This window comes from Ambystoma mexicanum, chromosome 2q, assembly GCF_040938575.1.
Source record: "Ambystoma mexicanum isolate Mex_15411 chromosome 2q, UKY_AmexF1_1, whole genome shotgun sequence".
NCBI classification, from domain to species: domain Eukaryota; kingdom Metazoa; phylum Chordata; class Amphibia; order Caudata; family Ambystomatidae; genus Ambystoma; species Ambystoma mexicanum.
The window spans coordinates 554,481,551-554,494,775 of NC_090924.1; the positions used below are offsets into that span (position 1 = coordinate 554,481,551).

The 13,225-nt window shown below is 46.1% G+C and overlaps 1 protein-coding gene across 1 annotated transcript in view; it reads left to right on the plus strand.

Annotated features, from left to right (window-relative positions):
- Window positions 1–13,225, plus strand: part of MINDY4 (MINDY lysine 48 deubiquitinase 4) — a 1,976,984-nt gene that overhangs the window by 959,818 nt on the left and 1,003,941 nt on the right. The window contains exon 8 of the mRNA XM_069647706.1: window positions 10,262–10,378. Coding sequence (XP_069503807.1) covers window positions 10,262–10,378 — 117 coding nt within the window. The remainder of the gene's footprint in view (window positions 1–10,261; window positions 10,379–13,225) is intronic.

The following is a 13,225-nucleotide window of genomic DNA, read 5'->3' on the forward strand; positions in this document are numbered from 1 at the left end:
GCTCCTGTTGCAGGTGGCGCGTGCAATGGCAGACTAAGAGAAGCAGTTTTCCGGGTTGCGAGAAGCCACAGAAACAGAAGTCCTGCAAGCAGCGAGGGGTTCAGAAACGCACACCTTACCCAATGAGTTCAAAAGCTGGTAGTGACCCAGGAGCGCTCCGCCCCCGCTTGCGTGTTCAAGGCAGGCGTTCATCAAGTAAGCAGTACTTGCGTATGAATGAAAGTTGTTCTCAAAGTAATTTTGAATACCAAACTATTGAAAAGCTGAAAAAGCCTTATGTAACAAAACCAAATGACTAACTTTAAACATCTGCTTCTGTTGAAAACCCAGCAACCCGATGGGGCAATATTGTTAAGAATTAATGCCTACAAGCATTGCCCAAGCCAAGAGGGATTAAAAAAAGGCAAGTACAATCCAGCAGATATTACCCATACTTTGTCCAACATATAGTAACATCTGGTATAACCTTGCATTGCCAAAGCTACGGGAGAAGCAAAATAAGACCCTATCCTTGTCAGTATTTGGTTACTTGTACAGTGGGGAAACAAGTGGCATAAACGCTGCCCTTCTGGAAAAAGATAATCACAAGGAGAGGAACATTATTTACAGGAGAGTATTAAAGAGCACAAATGTGAATCTTGTTTTCCCTGAAGAGTTGTTAATGTTTTGAAGCTGCAAACTGTTGAATACTCTGAAGCTGTTTCGAATCTCTTGTCAGTTGATCTTAACCACAAAAAGCACTTGTTGTTGTGAAATGCTGTTTGGGCAGGGGAGTATACCCGGATGGCAAACCTTTGGCGGAGTAGGCCTGTCATGGGAGTAAACTAGGTGTGAACTGAGGTAGTAGGCCTGGTGATGGAAGTACAACAGGCGGAAGTTGAAGAATTGCTGCAAAGTGGTCCTGACAGTTACAATTTATGTTGTTTGTGGTGCTGAAGAAAGAACTGTGCAAAGCTGTTACAAAGAAGTTGTATTTCTTTAGAATTTATCAGTTGTGGCAAATCATCCTGACCAAGAAAATTATTGTTGCTATTGATGAACTGGGAAGTTTTCCTTTATCTAAGGACAATAAATCATATACTTTTTCAAGAAAGAGGAAGAGCCCTCTGTTTTCTTTATGTTGACAGGTTGAAGTTGCAAGAACTGTTTTGGAAGTTTGTTGCAATCCAGGATTTTCCTTATTGTCTTTTCTTGAACTGTGAAGCAGTATCCAGCTTAAATCTGTGGAAGGGGATTACACATGCAGGTTATAAAGAGTGACTGTTGTTACAATATGAATTCAATCATTGTTTTGAACTGCCATGCATTTCCACATTTATTTATTGTTTGTAGAAGTGTGAGGGACAGATATCCTTTGTTGGAGTGTTTCCTTTAGTTTATTCTAGGCAGGGAAATCCTTGTCATGGTAGGGCTAGTGAGGCGTTTATCCAATCTTCTAATTTAATAAAATGGCATTTGTTGAGAAATCTTCACAAAGTTGTCCGCCTCACATTTCTGACCACTCACAAGGCTCTCTCCTGCAAGTCACCGTATTTAACGTTCCATCAATCCAGGGTGGTGCTACGCACTCATCCTTCATTTATGCCTAAAGTAATATCAACTTTTCATCTCAACAAACCTCTAGCCCTACCTGTGTTCTTTGGCTCTCCCACCTCTCCGGCAGAGAGGGCTTTGCATTCACTGGACATTGCCCATCCGTTGAAGTTCTACTTTGAACACACAAAGGATTTTCGCAAAACTTCACAACTTTTCATGACATTTGGACCTGTTATGAAAGGGAAGGCCCTGTGGAAGGCTTCTATTTCCAGGCGGCTATCTGGCTGCATTTCCCATTCTCAATGGCTTGCAAATAGGCTTCTGCCAGATAGACCTAAAGCACATTCCACCAGGTCTTACTGTAGTTGTCTGGTGTTCCCTTGCACAACATCTGCAAGGCTGCTACATGGAGGTCTGAATGGGCATCCTCCGTATGTACGCCAGCACCCCAGGTTTCTCTTTGAATCATGGCAGACGCCGTGAGCGAAAGGACAACGATCAGTCTTGTCTCTTACTACCCCAGGCATGCAGACGATACTCCTGGGCCCCTAGACAGACATTATTCTCATACTTTTGACATCCTAGCAGCGGTGCTCATCAAAGAGGTGGCAAGTAACCTGGACGGCATCACCGAAATATTATCCGATGCGCCATTCACAATTTGAAACCTGACACACATAGAAGATATGATAGCATCAGATGGGAGATGAGATTCACAACGCCCATATATTAACTTGCATGTGTCTTGAAGATGGCTTAGGGAGTCCAACTAGAGAAGGGAAGGATGTTAATTACACTGCTTTTCCCATTAAGCCAGAAACACATTTTGTGTTGACACAACCTGAAGATTGCTATTCCGATACATATCATGAATTGCTTTTCTCACTATTTTTACTAACACCACTATAAATGTAAGTGTGCACCACTAGTTTCTGTTTGTAGCATTGGAGCTTTCCTCGGCTTTTGTGCATTATCTTCACATTTTTGTAATGTTTTGTTCTGCTCCTGCAGAGTTTTGAGACATGCTTTTGAATAAACAGTTTTTTAAGCAACGCTGACCCAATGAAACTGCTAATTTATACACAGTAGTTCTGGAAATGCTACACCAAGTCTGACCCCCAATTGTGTGGAAAGGCAGGGTTGTTTGTGGGACTTCGTTTTGCTTACCTGGTCTACCCACACCATCACAAGATTCTACTGCATTGTCATGGATTCCAGGGAGGAGTCCTGTGTCGGATAAGCAGGGCTTCGCAACCTATTTGCTTGAGGTGTGTGTTCAGAGGTGAGTCCCATTGCTCCTGTAGAGCTATTCTGGTTCCCATTGGTTGTGAATGTATACACTGATGTGTATTCGTATTCATGAGCATGTGAATCCATGAAACATCCCGTGGTGGAGAAGAAACAAGATACTTGTAACTCCTGTTCACTAGCATGGGTATCTTTTATGGATTCACATGCAATCCTCCCTCCAACCCCTCCATGGCTCTTCTTGGTTCCTACTGCCACATTACGTGTGCTTCCAAATGTGAAGATGCCCACTTGGGCTGGAGCTAAGGAGGACTAGGACCATTGGCTGGGGCACTATGACCCAAAGTGACAGCAGTAGGCTATATAAGTGACAAGTCGTTTTTTTTTTTTTTTTTAGCTTTATTTTTCAGGTGAACTCCAGCCAACATATTCAAACATTATTACATTCTCAGATGAAAAAAACAGCTTTCAGGTTCACAATCTTTCTTTTCCCTCCATATCCCTCCCCTACCTCCCCCCCTACCCTATCCGACACCCCAAAAATAACGAAACTTTGATGATGGGTCTTCATACTATTATTTGCGTATTTGCACTCTAGGTTTAGGCTTAGTCCTTTGCATGCCGTTGTGAGATTTCCCCTTCTTGCGTCCTCGCCGGCCTACATTTACTCACAGAGAAGTTCCGAAGTAAGGCGGGTTTGAGGTAAAATTGGTCTCTTTCGGATACAAACTCGTGAAATGGGAGTCATGTGTTTATACATCTTTGGTATTTACCCATTGCCAATGCATATATTTTTTCCATTGCCATGATTCCCCGCATTCTGACCCACCACATTGCCAGTACCGGACCTTGCTCCGATTTCCAGTTATCTGCCACTGTAATCCTTGCTGCGATGAACATGTGGGTGATGAGTGTGGCTCTTGGGCCACTTGCGTCATACACTTCCTCAGCCACCACTCCTATTAGAATCACCTTTGGGCACATAGGAAGCTGTATACCCAAAATCTCCCGAATGTTGCTCAAGATTTCTTTCCAAAATGACTGTCTTTGGGCACAACCACCACATGTGTCCCATGTCAACTCGTTGGCCACACCCCCTCCAGCATTCCATCGAGATGTCCGGGTTCATTGTATGCAGCCTGTGTGGTGTCCTGTACCATTGCATGTATATTTTATACGCTGACTCCTTCAGCATAGAGCATCGGGAGCCCCTCTGTGCCCTCTCCCATATCGGCCCCTATTCCTCCTCTTTGATATTCACCCCATGTCCTGCTCACATTTACCCATGTATGGTAATACATCCCCCTACTCTGCCCCATCTATTAAGCGGTACAGTCTCGAGATGCCCTTCTGGGAGCTCCTTCGTTCATAGTGAGTTCCAAGCCCACCAGAGTTATGTTGGCCGCTTCCCTACACTCATTGGTTGTGACCCAGTGTCTGACTTCCGCATAATGGAACTTTTCTTGTTCAGGTAGAGAGAATTTGGTTTTGCATTCCTCAAATTGTAGCAGCAAATCATCTTGGAAAAAATCACTTAGGATTAATGTGGCCTGTCCATCCCAGTTTGCCCTGAAGATCAGAGCCCTCCTTGGTGAGAAATCCATGTTATATCCCATTGGTGTAAAGGGGCCCTCCTGGCTAGAGACTTTTCACCCACAGTGCTTTGTCCCAGTAGCTGAGTGTTTTTTGTGGATTCCAACAAGGGTTCCCACGCTTCTCTCAATCTTGGTTTCAGGAACTCTATGCACCCTAGTGGAATGTCATTAGCATGCTGCTCTATCTCGCACCACCCTTGCTCCGTGCCCTGTGAGGTTCAGTGTAGCATTAGCACCAGATGCCAGGACATTTCTTGGACCCCCAGTCTGTCCAATCCCGGACCCCTAAACAAGATTCTCCTTGCAACCTGAGGTTTCTTACCTCCCCAGATGAAATGGGATATCCCTTTCTGTTGGCAAGAGGTCATCTTTGGCGGTATCCATATCAGGAGAGAACTTGTCATGTGTAGAAATCTGGGGAGTAGCGTCATTTTGACGGGCGTGATACGGGCGAACTATGAGAACTCCTGTAGCTCCCAACTCTTAGGATCACCAGGAGGTCTGGAATGTTGGCAGAAAATATCTCTATGTGTGGGGGTCATTTTTACCCCCAGGTATTGTAGAGCATCCCGTTCCCAGAGAAGAGGGTAGGATTCCCGCCACTGTGCTACCTCTGATTGTTCCTCCTTGATATGAAGTGCCTTGGACTTCGCGTAGTTAATGCGGAAGCCTGAGGCCCCTGCAAACTTGTCCAGGAGGGACATCACCCTCGGGAGTGAACTCCCATTTTCTCTCAGGAACAGCAGGACATCATCTGCGTTTTAGAGCTATTTTGTGTTCTGTCCCCTTTACATTTACTCCCCTTATTGCCGGTTCTGCCCTGATTGCCCGTGCCAGGGGCTCCATTGCCGGTTCTGCCTGGTGCCTCTCCGAATGGGTTTAGGGTCAGAGATTCTCACGTTAAATTGTAGTTTCATGGTTGGGGACCTGAAATAAGCCAAGATTATTAGTGTAAAGGTCTCTCCGCACCCGAATCCCTCTAGCATATGTTCAAGGTAGCTCCAGTCTATGCTGTTGAATGCTCTTGTGGCATCCAGGGCCAATATGGAGGATTTCTGTCTTGTCCTTCCACCCCACTGTCACATTTATCGCCCTGCGGACATTGTCTTGTGTTTGTCTTCCCATTATGAATCCTGCCTCATCTGGATGGTAAAATATTGGTAGGATTGTCATCAGTTGAATGTATAGGACATTTGCATATAGTTTAGCATCCCCATTGAGTAGGGAAATTGGTCAAAAGCTGGAGCATGAGGTGGGGTCTTTTCCTGGTTTTAGTAATAATATGGTCGTGGATGGGCCCATGTCCCCAGAACCCTTCCCTGCCTCTCGTAAATGGGGGAAAAGTCTAGTTAGGGGCGCTGTCATCAGAATTTGGAAAGTTTTATAATATACATTCCCGAACCCGTCCGGTCCGGGTGTCTTGTTCCTTGCCAATAAACGTATTGCCTGGCTAACTTCCATCTCAGTGAAGGTGGCACCCAGTGCCTCTCTGTCTTTCTCCGTTATACTTGGCATGTCAAGTCGCTTCAGAAACGCCTGTTGGTCCCTTTCTTTTAATCCCTCTCCCGCTACAGCCCTGGAGTAGAAGTCATGCATGATTTTAATATTTCCGGCCTCCCCTCTCTCAAGGTTCCCTTCCCCATTCCTCAGCTGTGTAATATCGTTTTTTGCTTACTGTTTCCTGAGCTTTGCTGTTAGGAATCTGTTCGCCGTGTCCCCTTGCTCATAGTATGTTTGTTTTGTTTGTATTAGTAATTGCGCCGATCTATCTGCCACGTGTGCTTCTAGATTGGCCGTGGCCTTCATCAGGGCCTGCCATGCCTTCTTGGACCCAGTGTCTTTGTGCGAGCCTTCGGCTTCTGTTACCACCTTTTCGAGTGCCACCCTCACCAGTTCCTTTTCTCTCATGTATGCGGATGTCTTAGCTATGAATTCTTCCCTCATGACAGCTTTACTCGCGTCCCATACCATACCCCAGTTCGCTCCCTCTGTGTCACTCTCCCGGAAGTAGTGTCTTAAGGTATCCTCCAAATGGGCCCTCACCAGTGAGTCCCTTAATATTAGGGCGTTCAAGCGCCACGGTTTCCGCCCCTCCGGTGCCGTTATCAGTCGTTCCAAATGGGAGAATCTCATATGGACTGCTGAGTAGTGTGTGTATGTCCTGGATTGGGGCTGGAAGAACTACCAGGTCTCTATGAGGTGTAGTTCCCTGAGAAAATGCCCCAGAGCCAATCTGTGTCTACCACCTGCCTGTGTGGAGGCTGGGGGGAGTCTTGTTTCTAAGAGGGTCCATTACGCAATTAAAGTCCTCCCTACTAATACCTTCCCGACACACCATCCCGCTAGTTTCCCCCACAAATTTGTAAGAACATTTTCCTGCCTTTCGTTGGGACCATAAATCGTCACCAGCGTCACCTGTTGGCCCTGTAAATTCCCCCTACCACCAAATATCTACCCTCTGGGTCTTTGTGGGATAATTGTTTGGTGAATTCTGCCTCCTTAGCAATCTGGATCGCCACTCCCCTTTTTTTCGCCCCACTGGAGGTGTAGTTCTGTTTTGAGAATGTTTTATGTCTGAGGCGCGCCTCACCTTTTGGGAGCAAAGGCGTTTCTTGTAGCCAGGCAACTGTGGCATGCAAGTCGCCTTTATATGGAGCGTCTTTTGGCCGGGGAGTTTAGGCCCTGGATGTTTAGAGGAACCATATGCAGGTCAGCCATCATCCTTTCCCTGTTCGAGACTCTTCAATAAACCCTTTCCATAGCCCTTTCCCTTGGGTGCCTACCCGGGCTTCTTGACCCACCATTCCAACCATCCAATCAAACTGAACAATATTAACTGTACCCCTTCATTTCCCTCCCCTCTCCCCCAACTGTCCCATAAAATATTAGTCATCCTACACTGGATATAAATTCGGCCCAGGATGCTGGGGGCTGATCGAGTCTATCTCTCCCGTCCCTCCCTTCTTCCTTCCATAGTCGTGTATTATCTGAGTGTCATAAAGTCTCGACCCCCTTATAAGTTGCTGATTGTTATCATGGTGTTATTCCCCTCTTCAACGCACCAGGTAACTGCTTGCTGTTTCTTTCATGGTGGCACCCTTTCTTTAGCTCCTTTATTTCTCCCCTTGGGTTGCAGGATAGCTGATCTCCATCGTTCTTTCCTCCCTGATGGTAAGATTTCTTCCTTGTCCTACGTTTCCTCCTTTGGTCCAGAGGCGTGTCCGTCTTCTCCCCCATCCAACAAGTCAGGCATTTTTTCTGCCTTAGAGATCGAGTATTGTTGCCCCTGCCATTCAAATCGCAGGGCGCATGGGAACGACTATCAATTTCGGGTCTTGTTTGCGCGAAGCCAAATTGTAACTACTCGTAGGCGCTTTCGTTTAATGAGTGTTGATTGCGCCAGGTCTTGGAATAGGGCCAATGGGGTGTCTCTAAATATCACTGGTTCTTGTTTGTGGGCTTCCTTCATTATTTCTTCCTTTAGTTGGTATAAATGGGCTCTGGTCAGGACATCCGGGGTAAGGTTTTTGCTCATTTGGAAAGAGGAGTACACTCAGTGGGTACGATCAAGCACTACTTCACGCTAGTCCTCCGTTCCCAAGATGGACTGGAACAGACGTTTTACATATCCTTGTAAGCCCTTGTCTGATAGTGTCTTGGGAACCCCTCAGATCCATATATTGTTCCGTCGTGACCTGTTTTCCGACTCCTTTTGTTTGTCCAGGACTATTCGCATTTGTTGTTCCATGGAGTCCATTTGTTGCGTTAATTCGTCTTGAGCGTGTCCATGTTCGCATGCTGTTGTTTCGAGATTGTCCACTTACATCTTCACCACCATTACATTCTTATTGATGTCTGAGATGGCCTTTGTTAGGTTTGCAGTGCTCTCTTTTATGTCCTTATTTAGCTCCTTCAGCATGGACAACAGATCTGACCTTCTGATTGGGGGGGTCCTCCTCCTCCAGGTGTGTAGCGGGTGGCGAGTGGATCTGGACATTGGTTTGTTGCAATGCACGCTTTTGTGGTTCTGCACCCTGCATGAGCGCCTTAATGTTCCCCGATTGTGGACCCTTCTGTTTCACTGATTGTTTTGCCGCTATGTTGGATTGTTGTGCGAGATCATTCTTCACTCAATATGCAGTTTGGGGTGCCCTCTGCCTCCTCGCACAGTGTTCCTTCCGCAATGGTGGAGTGGTGTCCTCCCTTGTTTTGCCACGTTGTGAATGCAGCATTAATTGTCTATGTTCTCTGGTGTGGCGTCTGCAGTTTGGTGGCTGCCTTTTCTTCTGTGGTGGGAATGTCCTTCGATATTGCTGCATTGTGGATGCGGCCCTATTTGGCCTTGTTGCTCCGATGTGGCTACCGCCTGTTTGGTGGCTGCCACATCCGCTCTGGCGGGGTGTCTTATGTTGCCGCGTTGTGGGTGTGGTGTTGCTAAAGTTTATTGCCCTTGTGTGGCAACCACTGTTTGGTGGCCGCCTTATCAGCTCTCCCCCTCCGATGACCGTGGGGGAATCACTTTGTTTGCTGGAGCGCTGCTCCAACCCTCACCACCAGGGGCCCCAGGCTCCTCCTCGACCTGCAGGTCTTCATGGGCCCCCAAGTGTGGCTCACTTTAATCCGGTCCCAGATTTGAACCGTTACTGTAATAGTTCCGGGGAAATGTAACCTCTCTGGCACCCTGGCAGCAAGGATGTGCGCTCCGCTCCCCCCCTTTCAGGTGCTATCCCTCGCTCCAAGCCTTTATTCATTTGAGATCTGCTCTGACTGCCGGAGCTCAGCTCCTCCCCTCTCCAGCTGTGGCACCGGCTCCTTCACGACTAGCAGGTCTTCTTGGGCCCCCAAGTGTGGGTTGCTTTGTTACGGTCCCGGGTCTGGACCGTTATCGCTTTCCCTCTGGTGGGCATGTCACTTCCCCAGCAGCCCCGGGTGAGCGCTCCTCCTTCCCGCTTCAGTTGCCATTCCCCGCCCGCACCTTTATTTCTTTTCGGACCTACTCACTGTGGGGGGTGCCGATCCTCCTTTCAGACACCCGATCGGCTCGCTCCTGGGGGCTCGTTCACTGGAGGGAGACATGCCTCCACTCCTCCCGCTCTGAGCCTCCCGCCATTTTGCCTGTCCGCCGCTGGCACCTTCACTGGGCGGCTGCTCCTTGTTTCGGCGTCTTGTGTTGTTGCATTTTTGAGCAGCAGTGGCCTGACTTCTTGGGGATGCCCTCTCATTATTTTGGGGGTTCGGTCTGGATTATTTTTGGAGGATTTTTGGGTCGGGACCATATCAAAGGTCGGGAGTTCAGCGAGCAGCATCTGCTGGTGTCTCCGGCTAGCCACGCCCCCGTGCAAGCAGTTTTTAAGCTTTAATGCTAAATTGCTTTAATATTTCCAAGGATTCCCAATGTGACAAAATATTCATGAATCCATGAAAGATACCCATGCTGGAGAACAGGAGTTACAGGTACAGGTAAGTAGCTTGTTCCTTTTTGGGACAAATGTGTGCAAAGTCATATTCAGCCAAGTCGTTGAGCCTTCTATTCTTTTTCAAAATTGTTCATGCCTTGGAGATCGATTTCTGTGACAGAGTATCCACAAGGGTGGCTAAATAGAGACTGTTTAAGAAATACATTGACTTTGTGGTCTGTTGAGGCAATTGTTTCTCGGATCTGTTTGGTGATGCTTTGTTGAATAAAATTGCAAAATGATGGGACCGTGTAAGAGGGATAGATGAACAAATGGTAAGCAAATTGTCTGTTCGAAATAGTAGGTCTTCTGTAGATTTAGGGCCACATGTTAAATGGTTTGGAGTTTGTGAGTTTCGCCCACACACCAAGTAATTTGTAGTAAAAAGAAATGTATTGCTAGAATCACTATCTGTTTTTGTTCTAGGAAATGAAAACTCTACTGTTTGGCTCAAGTCTTTGCTGCTTCAGCGAAGAATGGAAAATGCAAAGTTTAACATTCAGCGAGCGGCCTCTTTTGAAATATGGCATTGTCCAGAAGAAGGTAGTTTAAATTGTTATTTAAACTTTCAATGAATATGTTTGATTGTATTATGAAACCACACATTGTTGTATTACTTTAATGCCAACCTCCCTTCCTTTTTCAACTGGATAATCGGTCAATGAATTATGCATAACCAAATCTTTTTTTTAGAGATTTGAGGGCCAATGAAACGTTCCAAGAGCATGTAGCAGACCCCTTTAAGTCAACTGTTCAACCCCGCCTTCATTTTCTAAAAATGTATCCATTTGCAACAGATAACCGGTGCTTTGACTGTCGGTTAGGCTATCGACTTGCAAAATGACCTGCTCTGTGAAAATATCGATTTATGGTCACCAGTTAGTGCCTGCTATCATCCCGGGTTGCCCCTTTGTGATAGCTGGTGCTGCCCTGCTGACTACAGGGTCAAATGTCATATGGCTACATCAGGTAAAAAAAGGAAATCTGACTCTGAATGCCATGTTTACTTCTGTACTTCCCCTTGCTTCCTCTTCTTTGCCAGCAGCAGACGGGATGCTGCTAAAGGGTTACGGGTGGGACAAGGGATAACAGTATTTTCTTCAAGTCTCTTCCTTTCACCCCAGCAACCTTCTATTAAGTTACAGTGAGGGGAATGGAAGGATAAGAGGTGTTTTTCCCCTCAATCAACAAAATCAGAAGGAAAATACTATCTGGATAAAATACACACCTGCCCAATTTCCATCAGGAGACCACGTGGTGGGGGCAGGCCTCCCTAGTGTCCTTTGCCCTGTCTGCTGCCCTCCACTGTGGACAGTGGGAGAGGAGCGTATTGTTGGAACAGTTAATCGACCCCTGATGAAGTGACATGCCTGTCTGGACTGGGGAGCCCCGTGTTTTTTTTTCTTAAATCGTCTGATTTGAACAACCTTACAGAATCCATCATTAGAAATGTTATTGTATCCATTAGTGCTGTAAAGCTTCTCCTTTTTTGTTGAGGATCAAACCATTACTCTCGCAGCTCTCAAGATTCCAATATTCCCATGGTCATGCATTCTGTCTAGTACTTGACTTAGGCGATGGATGGTCTCCCTAAACCATGGCTCGTAAAACTCCATCAGGGACTTCCTACCTGTCCCTTCTCTAGCACACTTCTAGTCAGTTTCTCCACTTTTGTACTGAGATGAGGAAGATGCCTATACAGGATCAGGCATGTCTTGTTAATTGGTGTAATGAGGGCCAGGCAAACTACCTGCACCTGCAACCTATTGAGAGGCTAACGGTACTTAAAAGCAGGTCACCCAGCAAAGCAGGGCGAACCTGCCTGGAGAGAAGGTGGCAGACGAGTGACAAGGAGCAGGCTGGAGCAGGACTGACAGATGGACGCTGTTTTTTCCAAGGGGATGAAGAAGGTGACGCAAGAGGACCAAAACCCCAAGACTTGCCATTGTAACGTGTTCACAGCTGGAGCTGGGGGAAACGGAGAACTCCTGACTGCCAAAGGACGCCCCCTGGGGGTTTTCCGAAAGTGAGCGCTGCTTGCTGTGACTCGCGACGTCCATCTGGGCGCAAAGAGTGGAAAAAGAACAGCATGAAGACGCCCGGCAAAGCAGAGCAGCTCCGGTGTGTACGAGAGAGAGAATACTCGTACTGGGGTGCTCTGTGGCAAATGTAAGGCATTTAAGGTTTACGCACAAGCAAGAAACATGTAATGAGATGGTTTGGAACATCCAAATGAACAAATAAGAAATTGTGAATCCATTACAAAGTGTTTTGGTGAAATACAATGAAGGAATAATGAATAATGGAAAAGATGCCAAGTATTGTGGGAAACAGAACAGCAAATATTTAATACCGACAAAGCATGTGAAATTGTAGCACAAGTGGAAAACAAATACGTGCTATGGTGAAACGAATGACATTTGTTATAAGCATTAAGAAACAAAGTGAAAAATGTTATGAACATTTATGAACTGAATGAAAGGCAATTGGAAAAAGTTGTTGAACTCAGAGGGGCAAGTTCAATGCAAGTTGTGGAAAAGCCAAAAGACTGCCACTATATAAATGGTGACATGCAAGTTGTGGCAAAGCCAAAAGACTGCCAGTACACAAATGCTGATTAAGCCCTAACCTGCCAGAGAGATAAACAAACCGCAGAAGATGTTTGTTTGTTTGTTTATTGAATTTATAAAGCGCACCAGACCCGGGAGTAACAGGGCGCAGCAAGGTTATGAAAGGCTTACAAGGTTACATAGTGTACAAAATACCATACACAAATAGTCAAATTTCACAAAAGATATTACAATATACAAGTAGTCAAATTTCACAGAAGGTCAGAGTTATTTACATCATAGTGTGCAAGCGTATGCACAAATTTACAATCTAAGAGGCAGACAGTACTGGAGTGCAATAGTTTCAGTGGCAACTAGTTCTCGGTCAGAATGACGTGGGAAATGAGGTTCTTTCTGAAGTGAGGGTAGGGTAGGTCAGCTCTCAGCTCATGTGGCAGGGAGTTCCAAAGTTTAGCGGCCTTCACAGGGAAACTATTGCCGCCGATCTTGGAAGATTTGAATCTAGGTACTAGCAGGCAGTTGGTGTTGACGGTTCTGGTAGGTCTACTGGAAGTTCTTCTAGATAATTTGTCAATTAGGTAGCTAGGTGCAGCATTGTGCAGTGCTTTGTGTGTCAGGGAGGCGATTTTTAGTGTATTTTGTTATGGGTGGATAACCATTTTTATTAGCGTCTGATTGCTGTCATGTGCACTCTTTTGTTGATACCCAGTGCAGCTCTGAGGGCGTTGTTTTGTAGTATTTGGAGTTTTTGGATACTGGCTATATTAGCGCCGCTGTAGAGAGCATTACAGTAGTCTAATCCTGAGAGAATTAATGCTCT